Source organism: Synchiropus splendidus, chromosome 14, assembly GCF_027744825.2.
Source record: "Synchiropus splendidus isolate RoL2022-P1 chromosome 14, RoL_Sspl_1.0, whole genome shotgun sequence".
NCBI classification, from domain to species: domain Eukaryota; kingdom Metazoa; phylum Chordata; class Actinopteri; order Syngnathiformes; family Callionymidae; genus Synchiropus; species Synchiropus splendidus.
The window spans coordinates 20,464,703-20,485,264 of record NC_071347.1 but is presented as its reverse complement, the minus strand read 5'-3'; the positions used below and the strand labels follow the sequence as shown (position 1 = coordinate 20,485,264).

The 20,562-nt window shown below is 49.2% G+C and overlaps 4 protein-coding genes across 12 annotated transcripts in view; 3 read left to right on the top strand and 1 right to left on the bottom strand.

Annotated features, from left to right (window-relative positions):
- srpk2 (SRSF protein kinase 2) overlaps window positions 1-2,647 on the top strand; it is a 33,230-nt gene extending 30,583 nt beyond the window's left edge. For 2 of the 4 annotated variants that reach the window (XM_053884539.1, XM_053884538.1), the window contains one exon: window positions 59-2,644. In XM_053884539.1, coding sequence (XP_053740514.1) covers window positions 59-243 — 185 coding nt within the window. In that variant the 3' untranslated portion in view covers window positions 244-2,644. Of the gene's footprint in view, window positions 1-58 lie in introns of all 4 variants that reach the window. The other 2 variants (XM_053884540.1, XM_053884537.1) reach the window with 2 other exon arrangements.
- Window positions 2,169-6,639, bottom strand: adck2 (aarF domain containing kinase 2). 2 transcript variants are annotated; one of them, XM_053884547.1, is made up of 9 exons: window positions 6,472-6,639; window positions 4,077-4,969; window positions 3,872-4,018; window positions 3,683-3,811; window positions 3,535-3,630; window positions 3,215-3,469; window positions 2,743-2,871; window positions 2,622-2,675; window positions 2,169-2,562 (listed from the first exon to the last, which is right to left on the bottom strand). In XM_053884547.1, the coding sequence occupies exons 2-9, from the start codon at window positions 4,926-4,928 to the stop codon at window positions 2,422-2,424; spliced, it is 1,803 nt and encodes a 600-aa protein (XP_053740522.1). In that variant the 5' UTR covers window positions 4,929-4,969; window positions 6,472-6,639; the 3' UTR covers window positions 2,169-2,421. The 2 variants fall into 2 exon arrangements, with proteins under 2 accessions (XP_053740522.1, XP_053740521.1); XM_053884546.1 differs by lacking the exon at window positions 6,472-6,639 and adding an exon at window positions 5,115-5,603.
- On the top strand, window positions 5,912-14,911 carry mov10l1 (Mov10 like RISC complex RNA helicase 1). Of its 5 annotated transcripts, none has more exons than XM_053884534.1 (27): window positions 5,912-6,032; window positions 6,491-6,617; window positions 6,968-7,155; window positions 7,410-7,569; window positions 7,636-7,742; window positions 7,826-8,013; window positions 8,086-8,226; window positions 8,473-8,742; window positions 8,897-9,097; window positions 9,177-9,291; window positions 9,677-9,854; window positions 10,539-10,609; window positions 10,686-10,777; window positions 10,855-10,910; window positions 11,017-11,108; window positions 11,176-11,224; window positions 11,299-11,480; window positions 11,552-11,698; window positions 11,775-11,896; window positions 11,968-12,067; window positions 12,132-12,278; window positions 12,749-12,922; window positions 12,991-13,140; window positions 13,234-13,341; window positions 14,122-14,262; window positions 14,326-14,418; window positions 14,831-14,911. In XM_053884534.1, the coding sequence occupies exons 2-27, from the start codon at window positions 6,521-6,523 to the stop codon at window positions 14,870-14,872; spliced, it is 3,411 nt and encodes a 1,136-aa protein (XP_053740509.1). In that variant the 5' UTR covers window positions 5,912-6,032; window positions 6,491-6,520; the 3' UTR covers window positions 14,873-14,911. The 5 variants fall into 5 exon arrangements, with proteins under 5 accessions (XP_053740509.1, XP_053740510.1, XP_053740507.1 ...); XM_053884535.1 differs by having other exon boundaries at window positions 6,965-7,155; window positions 11,179-11,224; XM_053884532.1 differs by having other exon boundaries at window positions 6,965-7,155.
- Window positions 14,912-18,483: 3,572 nt separating this feature from the next.
- Window positions 18,484-19,611, top strand: szl (sizzled). The gene is made up of 4 exons (XM_053886823.1): window positions 18,484-18,764; window positions 18,848-19,014; window positions 19,126-19,218; window positions 19,301-19,611. The coding sequence occupies exons 1-4, from the start codon at window positions 18,484-18,486 to the stop codon at window positions 19,609-19,611; spliced, it is 852 nt and encodes a 283-aa protein (XP_053742798.1).
- The last annotated feature ends 951 nt before the right edge of the window (window positions 19,612-20,562 follow it).

Here is a 20,562-nt window from a genome sequence, read left to right as displayed (position 1 = left end):
TTGACCCCTGACCCCTTGTCGGTCAGCGTTTGACTGGGTTCTCTGTTGCCATCTGCAGGTGAGCTGAGGCACATCACCAAGCTGAAGCCGTGGTCCCTGTTCGATGTGCTGGTGGAGAAGTACGGCTGGTCGCACGAGGACGCCGGGCAGTTCACGCACTTCCTGCTGCCCATGCTGGAGATGGTGCCTGAGAAGAGAGCGTCGGCCGGGGAATGCCTCAACCATCCCTGGCTCAACTCGTAGCCCCCGACCCCGGACGCCCTCCCGCTCCTGCCCTCCTCTTCCCCTCACCCCCCTTACCTCCCAAGTGGTGACCTGTGAAGCGTAGAGGTCAGCAGTGTGATGTCATCATCGTGTGTCACCGCAGTGCGACGGCCATGCTGTGATGTCATCAGCCAGCGGACTGACCGCATCATTGACATAGGTTGATCGACAGTTTCGACGCCTGCGTCACCAAGTGGATCGACATCCAGAAGTCGATTAAAAATGTAGCATGTGATGACATCATCAAGGCGCTGCAGTGACGGTCCAGTAAAGGATTCGATGGAGGTTCAAAGATGGCGTCACGTGACCAAGTGTCCCAAACATCAAGTTCCAGTTTTTTCCGTCGCAGCTCTCCTATCTCAGTGGTCCACAGCCTGAAGACCTCTTCATCTTTGACACACACACACACACCTACCAACATGTTTCATCCCATTCCTGATGTTTTCTACTGGGAATGTAGAGATTTAATCGCCTGTCTCCCGAAACGTCCAGTCAATAGCAGCCGCTGCCGGCTTCCTGCGCTGCAGCCTCAAGTTTAAAGAACCATCCTTGGTGCCTGCGACGCCCCTCCACCTTCTTCCTCTCAAGTTTACACCCCAATGTTCCCCAAGAGCCCTTTTGTCCGTAGCTCTCTGCCGCCGGGAGCCGGAGGACAGCCAGTCCTCCAGAGGGCGCCATGACAGGAAGCGTAGAGCCTGGACAAACGAAGCTAGCGATGAGGAGGCAGGACTTATGGTGCATGGAGGGACTCGTGGATCAGACTGGACTTCGGGCGAGTCTTTTATTTATGAACTTCAATATTTCGGGCAGATTTCCTTTCCATCTTTCAAGGATGGTGACTATGCCCCGCCCCCTTTTACCCCGCTCTTCCTGAATATGTGGAGTATTGATCCCACCCAGCCACCGCCGTCTCCTGTGCTCCTCTGAAGTGGATCAGAACCGGCAGGAGCGACGACGGACTCAGCACTTTGTTTCGTGTTCTTCAGGAAACCTTTGTACATACAAGCGGCGGCGCCCAACGCAGACACTTTATATCCCATTCCACAGCCCTGAGGAGGAATGTTTAAGACTGGACTGTGCCACCTGCTGGCCCTATGAGCATACTGCATCACGTCAGAAAAATCTATAGACACGCACTCGCATCGTCAGTTAGTCGCCTATTTTTCGCAATAAAAGATTCTAAATTAAATGTTAAAATATTTTTAAATATTTGATTTCCGGTGACAGAATCTTCAGACCCTGACGTGATCGTGCCGTCTGATGTTTCCTTGTTAGGATTATGACTATAATGGGATTTTTTTTTTTTTAAACGCCGTGGCCCCACCTCCAACCCCCTCCACCTCAACAACTTCAGTGGGAAAAAAACAACAAAAAAACAGAAAACGTTTTGCAATAAAAAGTGTGACGCGTGGTCTCTCAGCGGGGCCTCCTGGTGGCGCTCTTTCAGCCATGTGACTGTTCTTCCTGATGACTCATCTGTTTCTATTCTCGTTTAATAAAAGTGTCAATTAATGGACTGGTTGGTGTGCGTGAGTGCAACTGTGAGTGACTTGAGTTTCGTATGTTTCACTGTTGTGAGATGGTGAGTTTGTGATTTTGCTGGTGATGTGGGAAGTTGTGTGTGCTGTCGTGTATCCACTTTTTTGTGAGATTCTGACCCTCATCCATCAGTTTGTGTACCGTTTTAGTTGGATATAACAATGACTGTTGGATTATTTTGGCTGTGTTTGTCTGTCTCAATTTGAGGATTAAATCTTTGCTTTTTGTATCTGAGGTTCAGGTTAAGGTCGGCCATGTGTTTTGGATAGTCACATATAAGGTGAGAGGCTAGGGGAAGGGTTATGTCAATGAGAGGTCCCCACAAAGATAGCATCACAAGTGTGTGTTGTATGATGATATGATTATAAGTGTCACAACATTTTAAAATGATCGTTTCACTTATTCTTTATTAGTATTTTCACATACAAGTTAATGCACGTTCACCTTGATTCATCTTCCTCCTCATCTGTGTGTGCGTGTGTGTCTGAGGTGTTTAGTTCACTTGCTGTGCTAAAGACAGGGGTCCGATGGATGTGATGTGCTGATGTCACATGAGGTAACTGGTTGGGACAATGTAAACAAAAGTCAGGAGAGGACGGTGGCGCCGGGTGGTTGGAGTCAGAGCAGCGAGGCACAGTTCCTCAGCAGCATGGGCTTGGCCAGCTGCAGGATGTCCAGGTTGGGGTCCAGGGAGCGACCAAGACCCTCCAGGACCATGATGGCAAACACGATGGAGGCAAAGTTGCTCTCCAGCTTCACCTGCGAGGACCGAGAGTCAGCCACGCGCTGAGGTGCGTGTGAGACGTGCTGACGCTCACCTTGTGTTTGATGAGGAGACCGAAGACTCTGGAGAGCAGCTCGGCCACCTGGACCTGGGCCGGACACAAAAACAAGAGCTGTGGCTTTGTTCTGTTGAAAGATGGGCCGACGTGGCGTTACCTTCCCGAGCGAGAGCGTGTTGCTGACGGCGTCGTCCACCAGCCGGGACATCTCCTTCTTGAAGAGCGCCACGTCTTTGCACTCGTTGGCTCGAGCGTGATGCAGAATCAGGTCGGCCACTCGTTCACCCTGCAGATGGGACCAGAGTCGGACATGGCTTTGACAAAGCTTTCCTGCAGAAGACATTCCTTCCTGAACACCTGTTAGCAGGTTAAAGGTCAATGATGACGTCAGACTTGATGAAGGAGTGGATTATAAACTAAACATGTAATAAACAGCTGAGTCATGGCGCCAAAATGACCAACCGTTTTTAGAACAGCATATTACTGTTCCAAAACACTGTAGTCATGTAATAAACAGATGAGTCACTGTACCACAGCGGTGTAGTCATGTATAAAACAGCTGAGTCACTGTTCCAAAACCATCTTCTTGTCTGTACAGACACGGACGGAAGGCGCCCTCTGCTGGTTACCTGCCGCAGCACCACAGCGGTGAAGACGTCTCGGAAGTTCTGGAGGTCACGGTTGCTGAGCTGCGCCACGATGCCAGCGTCCAGCAGCACCAGCTGCAGAGGACTGGGCTCGGGCCTGATGCTGACCACCACCGTGTCCCACAGGTCAGTGAGGGTCGTTTTCCCTCCAGCGGATGCTGCGTCACCATCGCCACAGCTTTGGACCAGGATGTTCCCAGGGTGCAGATCCCCGTGGACAAAGTTGTCCTCAAAGACCTGGAGGATGGAGGAGAAGAGGAGCGGCAGAAGGTGAGGACGAAGAAGTGCAGGATGTCACTCACCATCTTCAGCAGCGTGTCCACTCCCATCCTGGCGATCCGCTGCTTCACCTCCTGAGGAATGTTGGACTGCAGGTAGCTGGAGATGGGCTCGCTCTCCTGGAACAGAGAGACATGAGCGCCGGTCGGGTGAGGTGGTCTTCACGCTCACCTCAAAGGTCTCCACCAACACTGTCCTGGTGACGAACGGGCGCAGCGGCGTCGGGAACTTCACGTAATCCACGTGGCGGAAGTTATTCCGGAAGCGCTCCATGTTCTGAGCCTCAAAGCGAAGATCGATCTGCGAGAGAAGCCAGTTCAGAACCTCGGTTCTGCACTGATGATCCGATGACGTTCTCACCTGTCGGGTCATGAGCTTCTCAAACTCCTGCACGATCTCGTACAGGCTGAGCCACTGAAGTCCAGGGAGCCGGTGCAGGATCCAGCTCCCGGCCTTCATCACCATCAGGTCCATCTCCACTTGCCTCCTGATCCCGGGGTGGATGACCTTCAACGGCAACATGAGTAACATACTGGAGCATGACGTTGAAACAGAGGCCTCTCACCTTGATGGCCACTGGGATCAGGTGTCCTGACTCTGGCTCCTCCTGTCCCACACTCTCCTCCTCCTCCTCCTGACTCCCTCTCCAGAGCTTCTGTATGGAGCCGATCACTCCCCTCAGTCCAGGGATCTCCCACGCCTCCCTCAGGTCCTCCCTTTCCATCTCCTCCACCAGCAGCTGGAAGGCAGGATCCTCCACCTGATCTGCCCGGGCCCAGCCCCGGTACACCTGAGCCACGCAGCCAGAACCCACCGGCTCCTTGCTCTGGAACAGCAGCACCTTCCTCCAGTTGTCTCCGAAGGCCCGGCGCAGACACTGCTTGGTGTGACTCCAGGAATGAGGACGCACCTGAACGTGAAGCCTGGAGAAGCGCTCGCAGAACTCCAGGGGGAAGATGTCCCGTCTGGTGCTGGCCCACTGACCCAGCTTGATGAAGGTGGGACCAGAGGTCTCGGTCACCCAGAGCAGAGCGTCCAGCCAGAGGGAGGCGCAGGTGGAGGAGAGCAGGGCGAGCGGGGAGAGGAGGAGCAGCGGTCCAAACTTCAGGAGCAGCACCAAGGCCCGGAGGCTGAGGCCAAGCAGGAAGACCAACTTATGGACTTGGACCTTGAGGAGGGACTTCCGGTCCGCAGTCTGAAGTCGGTGACCTTGGTGACAGCTGGCAGTCCATGAGGAGGGTGATGCGTTCACTGCCCCCCAACAGAGGAGGGTCACTCGAGGGACAAGCGTGCACTGTCTCCTCAGGAGACCTGCTCCAGGGTTCGCTGGCAGCCTGGTTCTGGCGAAGGTCCCGGCTCTCTGGAGGGTGGTCCGCAAGCTGAGTAGCACCACTCTCGCTCCAAAAATCCCAGCCATGCTTCAAATTCTCGCCCTCAAGCGTTGAGTAGCAGGAGACACTAACACAAAACCGTCAGATTCTGGACATGTTTATGACGTATCACGCTGTGACCCAACGTGAAACCGACGTGCACAAGTATGAATTTATTACTGAGGGCGGTAAATAACGTAAACGTCCCGATTTCATTCATTCACTCGATTTACCTCAGCATATCAGGCTCGGTACTGGAAGTCGGTTTCCATGGCGACAAGGCGCTGTATTGATTGATCCGTTTCACCAGAAAAAAACACGTAATTTCATTCACGACCAGAACCAAAACATCGCCGTTTCACTTCCGGATATGACGCGAACCGGTGCGATCACGTGGTTTCATTTTCATACAAAATACACCGGAACGTACTGAAACCTCCTTCATTTTTATATTGGATTAGAACTGACCTTATGTCTGTCTTCGATATGTTGCAGGGGCTTTTTGAAACTTGACAAATACTAACATAATTTCTTTTTTGATTTTTTTTTTACAGCTAAATGATAACGGAAGTTGTATCACCCCTTGAAAAGCGGACAAGCAAACAATTTGCAAAAATGGAATCTCAATATATGTATTTGACTATGTTACACTTGTACTTATTTTATTTTACGGTGACAAAGCAACGAGCCATTCAGTTGTATCTGTTCAAAACAGTTGCAACATTGACATCTAGTGGGGATAGCGTCTTAAAGCAGCTACTAACTGTCACACGATATTTAAATAAATAAATATACATAATAAAGACGCATGAATATGACATATCGACATTTCCCAAATTCAGAAATGCTCATCTAGTGTAAATATATATCTTAATCACATCTCAATATTTAATAACAATTGTTGTTCAAAATATTCAAATATTAAATATATGTTGTTACACTGACTATATGAAACCAAACGGGTGCATGGATTAACTGCACTCGGAGCTCAAATAAATGGTGGATAAATGAATGAATAAAATGGTTGTTCATTGGTTACCTGCACACGCCAATTAGCCACATTAGCCCCGCCCACTGACAGCACTTGACGCGACAGCTCGGATTTAAGAAGCAAAGTTGGTTTTGCGGCGATATTGTCGACTTAATTTAATGTGAGTTTGCTTTTACAAGAGTTTCCTGTCAGACGTATGTCGCCAGTTGTTAACCATTACTCGTACTTTTGAATGAACGGGGCTGGAAGGCTTCGGTTCTGTGTGCTGCACTTAGCATTAGCTCAACAGTAGCTACATCGGTGTTTTAAAGTTTGACTGAAGTCGCCAAATAAAGAAGTAATTGTATGGTTTTAAATCTTAAATCCTTTAGTTGATGTCGCGGTCATTTAACGAAAAACACTTAACACAGTAAACCGAGTGAAAAGAAATAACGTATCGAATTAGCATGTCACGAAGTGGAGACACTGAAGTTGTTTGTGTGGTACAATGTCTCTAGTGTTAAAAATGTTCATTCTGCGTGTTTAATGTGGCCTCTGACAACTCTGGGTAAGAATATCGAATGTGGTGCAGCATTAGCTTAGCGTGGAAGCTAACACACCTCCGTCCGTGCTGCCCAGCGCCGCTGTCTGCTCCGAGCCTCGGACACCATGTTGACGGCCGTGCGGTGGCTCCTGTCCAAAGTCATCTCTCCCTTGTGGGTGACCGTGGAAGCCGAAGGCGAAGAGCTGTTTTTAAGGCCGTCAGGTGCGTGAGAATTGGACCGCAACTTGGTTTTTAAAGCTGCTGCTCTTCTTTACTTGATCTTATTTTCTGCCAAGAAGACACTCTTGGGTCCATTAGATGTCAAATTATGGTCGGATCTTCTTGTGTTGCATCTTAGTTTCTGTATCTCTCTGTCCAACTATATGTGTAACCTAATTATTTTTTGCCAAGTTGACAATATTATTTTATTCATCTCCAACCGAGATGAGAAGTTCTCCCATCTTCAGGAGGAAATGTTTTAGACTTTTCCATTCTGCTGTCAATTTCACATAAAGGGGGATGAATTCATATCGTCATGTTTTTTTAATTCTGGTGATCTTGTTACGCAGCAGGTTCGCAGAACATTCGCCACCTCAGGGACAGTGTGGTGACCTCGCTGTGTCTGGACTACGGCATGATTGACGGCAGTGTCTATTTCACCAGTGAAGAAGTCATGGGTGGACGGTTACTGAAAGAAGGAGACGTGGTGAACTGTGTTGCATTCAGAGATGGAGCTGAGGGCGGGTGGAGAGCGTTGAGGGTGAGAAATCAGAATGACTGAAGGAATCAACCGAGCCAAAACACATGAAATAAGGTTAAAAAAAATTATGTTGTTGGTAGACAGAGACATTTTAATACAAACAATGCTATGTTCAACATTCTAGGGCGAAGAACTTCATAAATGGAGATGTATGAATGAATACATGTGACCTTTAATGACCCTAAAAGTTTGAGCAGTTTTTTAAAGACTACATCTGTGACAAAAGTGACGTACACTGTGGAGCCAACTTTCAGGTGGAGAAAAGCGCTGCAGCGTGGGAGGAGGGTTCAGAATCCGCTCTGGAAGATGAGAACATGAAGCTTCGACCGCTCATTGGAACCGTCACGTCTTTTGACGGGGAAAGCGGCTACATCAACCAGACGACGTACTTCCCTCGCTCCAGTCTCTTGGAAGGTGGATGGTCGTGGCACCAATCGGTGAGAGACTCTTCACTCATGGTCACTCGCTCTCTCTCCTCAGGGTATGAGCCTATGAAGGGTGACTGGGTTCAGGCTGAATATGTTATCAACCCTACGCGTACAAGGGCTCAGTCAGTGGCTCCTCTCCGCTACAGTCGTCTTGATGAGGTAAAACATTTGTGTCATCGAATTGTTGGTATTATGATGTTTGGCATCCTCCTCACTGACCACGCCTTCTCTCTAACCTGTAGGCGTTTGTGACCAGCATGTTTGGCAGAAACGGCGTGGTGGATGACGCTGTGTTCTTCAGCCTGGACTCTGTGCTCCTGCCAGCCAACTACCAGCCCCACCCCGGCCACCTGGTCAACCTGGTGATGGTGGAGAGCAGTCAGTCCTTCTACTGCTGGAGGGCTCTGTGCATGGCCCCGTGCCCTGACAGGTTACCCCTGGAAACGTTGGTTTGGACTGAACATGGTAGGTCCCTAACGCGATGTTGTCATCCTGACTGCAGTGGCAACGCAGCTGCTAAAGGTCTGACGGCGACAGAACTGAGCACTATGTTGGAGAACAAAGGAGGACTGGTGGTCACAGACTACGGTCATTTTCCTGATCTGCTCATCGGGGAGAGTGCGCAGTTGGTGTTGTGGATCCAGTGAGTCCAAACATCTGCTCTTGGAACAGGCAAATCAGACCTCATTTTGCTTGGTAGTGAAATGATGCAAGGCTCAGATCGCCGTGTTGACATCCATCTCCAGCTGGACCATGATTTGGGCATCAGAACTTTTAATCACGTTGAAAAATGTTCATGTTTCATTTTGCCGCTCAAGTGACTTGAATCCATGGCACAGGAGGAGGTTCTGATTATAAGTGCCTAACCACCGTCTACCTTTGTGACCAGGAACGAAGGCTCAGAGACTCACACCCTGAGGCATTGTGACTTTGCTGGCTGGGACTCTGAGCAACAGTTCTCTCTGCTGTCGGTGGATGGGCCCAAACGTTCGAGACCAAAGCAGACAGAAACACAAGACAACTCTGAGCTGGATACCGCAGGAGAAGTAGAGCCAGATGAGGGAAGAACAGGAGAATCAAAGGTTCCCAGGAAGCAAAGTGTTGAGGTGGAGATTGCTCCTGGAGAGAGACTCTCAGTCTCCGTGGCTTGTGATGCAAAGTAAGTGTGACTCGGTGTTCAATGCTGTAGCTGGAGTTGGTTACAGTTTAGTAACATTCACGAAGAGAGACGGTTCTCTTTAGGAACAGTCACAAAGAGCTTGACAGAAGGGTGTTTGACGCAAACTGCTGGCTCATCTTCATGAGTTTCTCAGGAGCCTGGGAAACTGTAAGGAGCTGCTGATGCTGCACTTCTCCTCCTTCATCATCGGGCGGCAGGTGGAAGTGACCGTGGGGAGTCAGGAGGAGAACATGCTGCAGCCCTCTGCGCCCTACAGCCGCCAAGAAACCCACAACTCCGTGGAGAACTCACACGCTCATGTGATCGCGATATCAGCTCCAAAACCAACGCTGAGGTATCTGGAAGTCAGCGTGAGGAAAGACCTCGCCCGTAACAAGGTCTTCCTCCTCAACCGCTCTGTTGTTTCTCTCCAGACTCAGTCAGAGGCGGCTACCGACCTTCCTCCCGTCCTACCCACTTCCTCAGGCTTTTAGGGACGCTGTTGATGCCAGAAGTGACGTGCTGGTCATTGAACCTTGTCTTGGAGAGGTGGGTTTGTCCTTGTGGTCACGTTTAATAACGTCACTTTTAAAAGGGTCCTAGTAGTAGTTTCCTGGAGCAGTGTTATCAAGATGAAACTTCACATTAAGAGTCAGCGTAATTTGGCTTTTAGAGTGACCAGATATGTACGTGAAGTTCGTGTGTGAGATCACGAGTCGATATACAGCAACACATATGTCAGTTACCTAGGTTTGTGTAAGCTGCTCCAAATCATTGATATCTTGATCAGTGGAATGAGTTGTGTAAAACAACAGAACCTTGTAGATGATTTTTAAAAAGCTTAATTTTGCTTTCGATATCGAGGCTCGTGCCCCAAAGATGTCTGTAACCCAGTTAAGTGAGTGAAATGTGAGGCAGCCGCCGGGTCTTCCAGGTGTTGTCTGCAGCCAACATGCACGCCCGGTTCTCAGCCCTCCTCTGGCTGGAGGAGCTTCACGCAGAGAAGGAGCTGCAAGAGTTCACCATCCATGGAGCGCTACTCAGGAAGGGATCTTCTCACCTGCACCTGGAGGTTCTGGGCTTGTCGGAGGGTCGGCCCAGCTTGAGTATCAGTGAGTGAGGCTACATTCACTGTAAATTCCGGACTATAGAGTGCACTGGAATATTAGCCCCACCCACTCAACTTAAGGAAAATAGATCTTATTCATGCAAAAGCCGCGGGTGCAGTGGTGCGTTTGCACCATAGAAAGGTCAGTGGTGCACCCATCTTAAAAATGCATGAGGCTCACTTCTAAACTAGTTTTGAAAACAGGCTCCAGCATGGAGACTGTCTCATGAAACAAACTGGGCAATGTTCTGAACTGGAACCATGAACTCCTCACATCTTTGAAGTGCTAAAAATGTGCTGTTTTCGCCTGTGTGTCCGGAGTTCCGTTTTCTCAGCTGCTGCTTCTCATCTGCGGTCCTCCAGGAGATTGACTCTGTGGGTGGAGCTGCGGACAAACGGGCGAAAACGCGCATTTTAGTCACATAAAACAACTGTTTGATGCGACTTGGCTCAGTATTTTGGCTGCATGACGCTCTTTAGCCTGTAAAAATCCATATATTAGCCGTGTCTTTGTATACGCTGCTGGGTTCAGACCACGAGAAAAAAGTAGTGGCTTGTACGGTACATTTAAAATAAATTCAGACTGAAACTTCCAAACCACAGACACGTATAATGGGTCCTTTTGCTTTATTGTGTAATGTAAACATTTCTGAGGATTTCAAAACAAAGGCAACTTCTTGCTTCCCAGATGACAAAATCTTGCTGAAGAAGTCCCAAGCCAGCGCTGTAGTTCTAGAGTACATCAGCTACATCACTGAGGTGAGGACATTCTAACCCGAGTACGTGTGGATGTTTGCTCCGACTCCTCTCAACAATTCTTGTGCCGACCTCTCAGATCAATGATGATGAAGTGAGTCTCAGGGTCAACACGGACCTTCATCGGACGTATCTGGGGGAACCTTTGGATGTGGAGTTCATGTTAAACCGGTGGGTGATGGATGACTTGGACAGCTTGCATTCACGCCATACGTCGTGATGCTTGATCAGACATGTTTTCTCGGCAGGTTGACCTTGAGGCGCTGTCACCACGCACTGGCTCTGACCAAACACCTCAGGGAGAGTGAGTTTGCTTTGCTTTACTTAAATGGAAGTGTTTCACGTAGACAGCACTGTAGAGCAAGTCACAAATGTCCCATTTCAGTTGACACTTTCACTCTGTTTTGAAGTTCTCTTTCCCACTAGTCTGAGACACCGGGACCCCCAGTGGTCAGGAGAGTGGATTGATGGTGACCTTCAGAACTTAACAGAAGATGCTGAGGTGAGCAGGTGTCTCAGGAACTCATTTGTAGTTGAATCACAAAGTTTAATCGTGTGTTGTCTTCAAGAAGCCTGATGTTTCAGTCGACACACAGTCCAAGTCCACACAGACAAAAGGTACAGATGCGTCAAAGTTCCTGTTGAGCCATCCCACCGGTTTAACCCGTCTACTGATCGATTGTGAAATATAGATGGAAGAGTTCAATCCAGGCCCATCCCAAGTCCAGGACACTTCTTCAACCCGGACCTCAACTCCTCTCAGAGGGAGGCTGTAAAGAGAATCCTGGCGGGGGAGTGTCGGCCCACTCCCTACATGTTGTTTGGGCCACCAGGAACTGGCAAGACCATCACCCTCATCGAGGCCATACTGCAGGTGCGCTGCCTCCCTCAGTGTCAGCATGGGACAGCAGAAACATTTAGAGGGTTGTGATCGTGGAATTCCAGGTTCACCATCGGGTCACCAGTAGCCGTGTGCTGGTCTGTACTCCGTCCAACAGCGCGGCCGACCTCATCTGCATCCGCCTGCACTACAGCGGCTTCCTGCACTCGGGCAGTTTTGTCCGAGTCAACGCTTCCAGTCGACTGGAGCGGGTGAGTCGGTGAAACTTTGCCACGTGATGCCTTCCTACGTCAGTTATCCACCAGACGTGTTAATGTTGCGTCACAGTCTATTCCAGAAGTGTTATGGTCGTATTCGAGAGCAGGAGAAGACATCCGGAAGGCTTCCTTCTACAGGATCATTGTCACGACGTGCTCCAGCGCTGGAATGTTCCTCAATGTGGGACTGCGGTGAGTCTCGCAGAATTCGGACCCATTGAAGAGTTTCCCAAGACACCCAAATCAGCAAGTGTTTTCTGCAGCGAGGGGCATTTCACTCACGTCTTTTTGGATGAAGCGGGTCAAGCTATGGAACCGGAGTCCTTGATTCCCATCAGCATGGTGTCGGAGAGGCACGGGCAGGTGAGCTGACCTCGGGTGACCTCACTCCTGTCCAGCTTTAACACGGCCGCGGTTCTTCTTTCAGATTGTTTTGGCTGGCGACCACTGTCAGCTGGGGCCGCTGGTCAAGTCCAAGCAGGCGGCCGCCTTTGGCCTCGGGGTGTCTCTGATGGAGCGGCTCATGTCCAACCCTCTCTATATCAAACACAAGTGGGGATACAACCCCAACCTGGTCGGTGCATGACACTTCATCCCGTGTCATTACTTGTGAAAATGTGTTTGTCAGCTACACACCTGAGTTTCTCTCGGACATTTGGCCGATCAGGGGAACCAGAAAATGTTATCATCTTCCATTGATGTCAGTGTCTCCGACCCTTCTCACCCAGACTCTTGAGTCTCTCTGAACAGACATCATGGTGGTCACTGCTGCTTCACTGGTGTTAGGACTCTGACTGCACTCTTTCCTTCACCTCTCTTCTTCCTTGATGATTGAACTCTGAACTAATTTCACTCCTGCGTCGTCTGTCTTGCTTCTACTGGCTTAGATTCTTCTCAACTCAGCTCATCCTCCACCTGGAAAATAGAATAAGAAATTGTTATAAGTAACTGCTCTCTTTTATTTTGCTGTTTTCTCGTCCCTCTGTATCTGTATGTCGCAGTTCTTTTTCACTCTGGTGACTCTAATTCAGGTTCATATTTCAGGTGACTAAGCTGGTCTACAACTACCGCTCCCACCAGGCCCTGCTCAAGCTGCCCTCCCAGCTCTTCTACCAGGATGAGCTGAGGTGCAAAGCCCACAGAGAGGTGGTGGAATCGCTGTGCCAATGGACCAAGCTGCCCAGGAAAGGCTTCCCCCTTCTGTTCCACGGCGTCCGGGTAAAGTTGCCGGAGGACTCCGTGTCGCTCCTGCAGAGTTCATTTCACCTGATCTGGCTTCCTTCCAGGGCTACGAAACCAGGGAAGGCTGCAACCCGTCCTGGTTCAACCCAGCTGAGGCGGTGCAGGTCATGTTTTACTGCTGCCAACTGACCAAGAAGCTCTACCACCCCGTGGATCCCACTGCCATCGGCATCATCGCCCCCTACAGGAAGCAAGTAAGAATTTGCCTTCAGTGCTTCATCTGGAGTAAGTGTAGCCTTTTAAACATGTGTCTGTGAACGGCTTGTCCCTGTTTCCTGGCTCCTCAGTGCGAGAAGATCCGTGTTCTGCTGGGCAAAATGGGTCTGTCTGACATCAAGGTGGGTTCTGTGGAAGAGTTCCAGGGCCAGGAGTTCCTCGTCATCATCCTGTCGACGGTAGGGTGTCAAAAATCTCTCATTAGAGTGGGAAAGCAAACTTCTCGCTGTTCAGGGGTCAGGGGGTTCAGCTATGGACAATGTGAGGCGCAAGGACCTCAAAAGAAAAATCGGATTTTGACGCGCCGATGAAGTCTCACGTGATCTAACATATTAAAACAAAGTGGAAACATTGATACAATGGTAGACAGATAGCACATCACAAAGGTGGAGTCATGGTGGATGCTGGTTTTCTGTGTGTTTTTAATGAAAAAATCACTGTCCAAAGAGACACGGGGAGCGGGCGATGCCGTTTTTCTCTCTCAACCATGTGCAATTTATATACTGTATTGTATTTATTGATCTTGTTTTTCTTCATTATAGATACGGATTTGTATTTATTTATGTAATTTTGTGCTTGGGGATCGGAGTGAGTCGCCTGGCGCACAATTCCAGCCAGAACCGCTTCTGCCGGGGATTTTTAATAGGCTGCATTTTACTAGTTCTCCGCTAGATGTCAGCATAGGTCCAAAGGGAAATGAACTTTCTGGATTTACTTGGTTTCATGACTGGTATTTGAACACCATCATAGACAAACCATCCTCGCTAGCGTCGACAACCTCACATTCATTCATCTAATGTGTTTGACCTTTGGATTTGAGCTATTTACTTTGAATTCTTAAGTCAAAGTGCTTTACATCACAGTATTTCACTCAGAGACGAGATGAATGAGACATTTTTTACGGCCCTAAGTTTCCCCTCCTTCCTCGGCCGCTCTCTCTTCATGACTAACTCACTCAGGTGCGCTCCAATGATTCCGTGGCGAGCAACGATTTGCAGAGCGTCCTCGGCTTCCTGTCCAATCCCAAGCGCTTTAATGTGGCCATCACGCGGCCCAAGGCTCTGCTCATCGTGGTGGGGAACCCACATGTGCTGGTGAAGGTGAGTTGGAGCTCTGAGTTTGGGCCCATTCTGGAGCTGACGCTGCTCTCTCTCTCCCCTCAGGATCCTTGTTTCTGGGCTTTGCTGCAGTACTGCCACATCAACGGCGCGTACGTGGGCTGCGACCTTCCTGCTGCTCTCAGAGACGCTAAACACGTACGTCTGCTGCACACGCTTCTATTGAACATGACCCTCGTCCGCTCTCTCGGGTCATGCGTCGACTGGTCCTGATCCACCTGTGAACGGTGATTCCAGTCAGTAGCTTGCAGGAGACCAGAAACCTTCCACTTTCTCCTGATGAAAAAATGCAAAACAAGCTGCTTTAACTGCTGCAGTGCATCATGGGTCGGAAGTTTCTCGTTGCTGGAGGAAACACAGTTGAGACTGAGTGGTTCTCTGAGGATCTTCAGTGTTATATTAAGGTCAAAGGTCAAGTGTTCAACGTTGACGTGACGGAGATTAGATTCTTAAATGTTGCATGATTGTGAGTAGTTTGTTCCCATGATGGTCTTTAAATGCAGCGTCACCTCTCGATACCGGAGTAACAGTGTGTGTTGTGTCCCTGCAGCTCACCAGAGGAGCAGAGTCAGGAGTGAAGGTGGACCACTGAACCGTCACGTTCCTTGTCAATAGCTGTGTGAAAGCTGGAAATAAACGGTTCTTCACTGTTGCCTCGTCTCTCGAATCGTCACCCACTAGATCTCACTCTTTCATTTGTGTTTCCTAAAAACTTTTCTGTGTTTAGTTGGTGAGATTGTGGGCATTGAGGGGTTCAGTGGAGGAGCGGCCTGGTTTCCTAAAATCTTGGAGTTCAAATCCCAACATGGCCGACATGGTTCACTGATGCGTGGGGACAGACATCCTGGCAACACAGCTAAATCAAGACAGACCCAGAAGGTCAACAACCTCTCGGATCCAAAAAACTATCCTATTCTGCCGCTGCCTGGTTTTGGGGATCGAACTCAGGCTTTCAGTGGGAGGAAAGGAGATAAAGAGGAGCCATTCAGGAGACGCTCAAAATAGAGCAACTGCTCCTCCACCTCCAGAGAAGCCTGCTGCTCCTGGACGTCCCCCTGGTGAGACGCTGAGGGCAGACCCAGCTCACGCTTTCTTCCACTGGGTTTCAGCTCCAAAACTGGGAGTGTTCAGGGTCATGGGTGGGACTCTGTTGGACTCGGGGTCTGGTGGACTGGTCCATCCCGCTGAAGCCAGCAGCTCATGGGCAGGTTGTCTGCGCAGCCTGCCGTGGCTGCGTCTGCGCTCTCTGCGTCTGGATGTGACGACCGAGTGTCGGCGAGACCGACAGTCCTGCTGGAGCCCCGGCAGAGAAAAGGCCCTGACGGGGGTTCAATCTGTGAAGTTAATGAGTCTGTGATGAGCTGGGAGGAGACAGCTTTTGTCTCCTGCCTCTCTTTGAAGTGTCTCGCTGGAGAGTCAGCGGTGCTCCGAGTCTGAAGTCGAACATTCATGATGCCTCTGAAGAGCAGCGGCTTTAGAAACGCACGAAGACTTGGTGCATTCATGGTCCCACCCGGAGAGTTCACCTGAGAACTTCCACTGTGGGTGACTCAGAGCGAGCAGAAGCTGCAACATGCCTCCTTCACTAGCAGTGCTATGAAGTAATATACATCTGTTTAAAACAAAAATGCTTCAAGCAGAGGTGGGCAATTCAAGTTTCCTAAAGGGCCAAGTTTTATGCTGTGACTTTTGCGAGGGACCAAACCCAAAGAACGAAGTGGAAGAGAAAATTGAAAATAAATTCAAGGGAAGACGCATGATTATGAAATTACACTGTAAAAATGCACAGACAATGTCGGTTTGTTGCATTTTATTTAATTTAAACCACAGATTAAATCAATGTGTCTCATACATTTCAACATCTACTTTTAATTCTGATGTGTTTTAAGGGACAAGAAATACTCCTAAAATAGCCAACGGAAAAGACAAACAATTATGAAAAATAATGAAAGGTGAAAGTTAGGTTTCACTTGCGTCATAATGCACACGACAAAAATGTCAGAGACAACAACAATGTCACTTTTGTGGTTTTACTCTGACTCCCGGACGGCCACATGAATACAATCAAAGGGCCGCATTTGGCCCCCGGGCCGCACTTAATCCAGGTCTGTCTTAAAGGAAAACATTTTTGCTGGTCAATATGTTTATTTTATTTATTTAGACTCGGACATAGGTCGGTTATGTGCTGCCCCAGGGGCCCATATTGCCCTCATGAGTCGAACTACATCGTGCAACACTTTTCAAACTCTGAATAGAAACTCGCTAATATGTGGAGGTCTTTATTTCCCTTTTATAAATTGGTCTTCTCCAACAGCTGACGCTCCTTTTAACTGTGTTTTTGTCCCTCAAAAATGATTACTTTCAGAAATACCTTGGGGAAGGGGGAGTGCCTTTATACCATACTGATTTACCATAGTATCCAAGATGTTAATCACTTTAAATTATCTGATGTAAAGTCTGCTCTGCTTAAAATTTCTGTGTTTATAATGCTGGAGTAGCAAAATTTAAGTTACGTGTAATGTTCATTTTCTCCTGTCCTGGGTCTTTTGTCTGGTCGGCCCTCGCACTAGCCTCAGTATATGATGGGGCCCCTTCAGGAATTCAACAGCCCACCCCTGGACCAGCGCCCTCTAGATTCACGTCGTCCAGAATGTCTGCAAAGTGGCTCAGATAAGACTCGAAAAACTCTTTAATTCTCTCGCTAATTCATCATTTTCCTCTTGAACTTCCTTCTGCCGGAGTGGATGAAGCCAGTTTGATGCTTCACTCTGGGACGTCTCGAGCCATCCACCTCCGCAGCCTCTGTCACCACGTCTTAAAACAACAAATGTCTCAGGACCCAGGCGAATATTCGTAACCAGCGCGTCTCTTTGTTCCCACTAACAGAGAAACAAAAGCAACAAACTGCAGTCGTGTGGATGAAGCCTCAGACTCAGTGTCTACTGCTCGGCCATTAGTCCTCACAAGAGCCCCCCGCTGGGCCGCCCACAGGACCCGCTCCTCACCATTGTCCCGCTAAATTGGCCCGTGACTCTAATTACCAGTTAGTCCCCCTCGCGTGGGCCGGGCTCGTCTACCCGCAGTGGAACCAGCTCGGGTTGTAAACGTGTGTGAGAGAAAGGGGAAAGTTGTGGACTGATCCATATCAGAGCTGTGAGTCGTCCCAACAACAGTTGTGATCCTCTAACGTGATCTTTTGTCGGATGAAGAGACAAACGTCGGCATCAGTCTGCGTCTCTCTCTCTGGACCGAGCTGCTCCTCGCGCCCCTCTGCGACCCCAGGCTCCGGATCTGAGCCGCCAAGTGGCCTCGGGATTAAAAGTAATATTTGTTCATTCTTCAACCACATAGTAAACACAGTAACCACATAACTCATATTTATTTAGTGGATTTATTTTAAGTGCAATATTATATATATATATATATATATATAAATATATATATATATATATATATATATATATATGGTCTAATAGTAAAAGTGGAATATTTAAAAAATGTAAAATATCGATATATATAGTAAATATATATATACTTGAATAATATTACGCTTTTACTAGTGTAATAGTAAAAGTGGTATATTTAAAAAATGTAAAATATATATATAAATCCCTTTTAATCCCTAAATTCCCATGTAGTTTTTTTTTGGGATTAATTTCCGGTATATATATTTAAAATAATTATCCATTAAAAAATACCATTTTCCCTGTACATAATTATTTAAACAAAACACCAAACAAATATTTGACTTTCTGGTTCATAACTTTTCTATTAGTCTTTTTTATTTACATTTTTCCGTCTCAAAAGTTCAATATTTGTCCTGGACATGTTTGTCTCTGATATGTGAAGGTTTTCAACAGGAGATAATCGCCCAAAAAAGTGAGGTGAGGTTTGGTGACTGGAGTCTTCGACTGCACATCAGTCGGTGAGAGCTCTGTTTGCCCCCCCCCGCCCCCCCTTCTCGGACCCCCCAGCCCTCCTCCTCCCTCCATCAGCTGTCTGTCTGCAGACTCACAAAACAGTCTGTTGTCTCCAAACAAACCGTCTGAGGCTCTTTGATAGCCACTTGATAAGAGTGTGGGGGGGCGGTGGGCGGCTCACTCTGCCCTCTATAAAGCTCAGGCTGCCTTCTGATGGTCAGTGAGGAGACCTCCACCGTCCTGACAACACCTCCCGGACCTAAGCCGCCGCTGCCGCCTCAGCATGTCTCCGCTCTTCGCCGCTCTCCTCCTCCTGACCGCCGGGCCTCTGCTGGCCTTCGACCTGGGTCAGTCCACCCGCTGCGTCGCCATCCCCAACCAGATGAAGGTCTGCAAAGACGTGGGCTACTCCGAGATGCGCCTCCCCAACTTCCTGGGCCACAGCAACCTGGAGGGCGAAGTGGTGCCCCGCTCGGAGGACTGGAGGCCGCTGCTGCAGACCGGCTGCCACCCGCAGGCCCAGGCCTTCCTCTGCTCGCTCATCGCCCCCGTCTGTCTGGACACGTAAGTTCTGCCTCCGCTCCCCACCCCCTCGCGCTCGCTCGCTCGGCGGGTTCCTGACGTCTCCGCTTCGTCGCCCCTTGCAGGTTCATCCAGCCCTGTCGCAGCCTGTGTGTGGCGGTGCGGGACAGCTGCGCACCGGTGCTGGCGTGCCAGGGTCACGCCTGGCCCGAGGCGCTGGACTGTGACCGCTTCCCTGCCGAGGAGGACATGTGTCTGACGCCGCACGCCAAGTTCAGTCTCTTCGCCAAAGGTGAGTCGACTTTTCCACCAAGCTCCTGTGAAGGATTCACAGAAGAATCTGCGAGGTTTGCTGCCGCAGTAGTTCAAGTCTGTCTATAGCTAATGTTACTCTCCATTGCAGATTTGCCCAAACCAGCCTGTCAGAACTGTCCGTCAGTCGAAGAAGCTCCGCCTTTGAAAACCGTTCTGGATGCGTTTTGTCAGCACGACTTCGGTGAGTTTCCGCTTCCTAGTCACCTGAGGTCACGTGACCTGCCTGGTTTCGATCCGAAACTAAACCCGAGTCTTGTTTCCAGCTGTGACGGCCAAACTGCACCGCCGCCGTCTGCCACTGGGGGAGCCGGAGTTTGAGTTGGAGGGTCGCGTGGAGTTCATCCGCCAGGGTCCGCTGCTGCCCTACGACACCCAGCACCTGCTGCAGCAGTGGCTGCTCATCAACCTGCGCTGCGCCCAGGTGCTGGTGCGGCCCGGCCGGGCGCAGCTCTACGTGCTCACCGGCTCGGTGCGGCCCGACGGCACGCTGGCGCTCACCAAGCTCTTCCCCTGGCACAAGAGGGACGCCAACATCGCCATTGCCACCCGCAAATGGAAGCACCACAGATGTTGAGCCGCCGCCCGCTCTGAAAGCGCACTCAAGTAGAAATGCACTGGAACCTTGTATATAGCTGTAAATAGCCTTAAATTAATATCCCCGAAGCAAAAACATATTTATGATGCTGTAATAAAATATTCACTCCTATCTTCGACTCGTCATTTTGCTGTGTGAGGTGGGCATGAGGATTCTTCAAGGTCGTCGGGCGCGTTTCAGTTGTGCTGGGAGCAGGGAAGTCCTCAGCGACGCCCCCTGGTGGTGGCAGCGCAGAAACCTCACCATCCTGAGGACGCGATCCAAGATGGCTCCCCTGTGCTGTGATGACGTCATTCCCAGCTCCAACTGTTTCCGAGGCAAATCGAAAGCAGCACATGTGATGAGTCAGCAGTTTTATAGCATTACCAGTTAGATCCCTTTTAATGCTGCATTATGTTGAATGTTGTTCATTTACTTTCTGCTTCTAAAATAGATAAACATGGCGCCATTTTGACTCTATAAGTTCCTGGATCTAAGTGCTGAAAATGTTCCTGGCTACCAGTGTGGAGCATGAGTCAGCGACAGGAAGTGTTTCAGGGCAGGGGTTCGGAACCTTTCTGGTCTCGGGGCCCACCTTTCCCTGAACACATGGGCCCAGTAAGTAATAGAACTGATTCATGACTCTTGATTTTATTTGTCATCAACAACCATATTTCATCTACTCACGCGTAAACAAACCAAAACCTTGTGAAAAGACTTGAAACCATGTGATCATTGCAAAGATTGAAAAGTCCAACCAGCAGCAAAACCAGGTGCAAGTCACAAGTCATAAAAAGAAAAAAAAACACTTAATATTAACATAAATATCATAAAACCATGTATAAATATCATAAAATACAAATAGTATATTTTATTTAAACGCCAAAGAAGATATAAGTAAAGTGTAAATGAAAGTATCGCCAAAACTGCTTCAACAGCACTTTCATGGTG

Coding starts and splice junctions, on each gene's coding strand:
- adck2 (XM_053884547.1), bottom strand. CDS start 4,928: ATGGCTGGGATTTTTGGAGCGAGAGTGGTGCTACTCAGCTTGCGGACC. Junction 3,470..3,534: donor TGGACACGCTGCTGAAGATG/GTGAGTGACATC, acceptor TCCATCCTCCAG/GTCTTTGAGGACAACTTTGT. Junction 2,563..2,621: donor GTCTCCTCATCAAACACAAG/GTGAGCGTCAGC, acceptor CGGTCCTCGCAG/GTGAAGCTGGAGAGCAACTT.
- mov10l1 (XM_053884532.1), top strand. CDS start 6,521: ATGTTGACGGCCGTGCGGTGGCTCCTGTCCAAAGTCATCTCTCCCTTG. Junction 10,778..10,854: donor GTGGAGTTCATGTTAAACCG/GTGGGTGATGGA, acceptor TTTTCTCGGCAG/GTTGACCTTGAGGCGCTGTC. Junction 12,923..12,990: donor TTCTGTTCCACGGCGTCCGG/GTAAAGTTGCCG, acceptor GCTTCCTTCCAG/GGCTACGAAACCAGGGAAGG.
- szl (XM_053886823.1), top strand. CDS start 18,484: ATGTCTCCGCTCTTCGCCGCTCTCCTCCTCCTGACCGCCGGGCCTCTG. Junction 18,765..18,847: donor GCCCCCGTCTGTCTGGACAC/GTAAGTTCTGCC, acceptor CGCCCCTTGCAG/GTTCATCCAGCCCTGTCGCA. Junction 19,015..19,125: donor GTTCAGTCTCTTCGCCAAAG/GTGAGTCGACTT, acceptor TCTCCATTGCAG/ATTTGCCCAAACCAGCCTGT.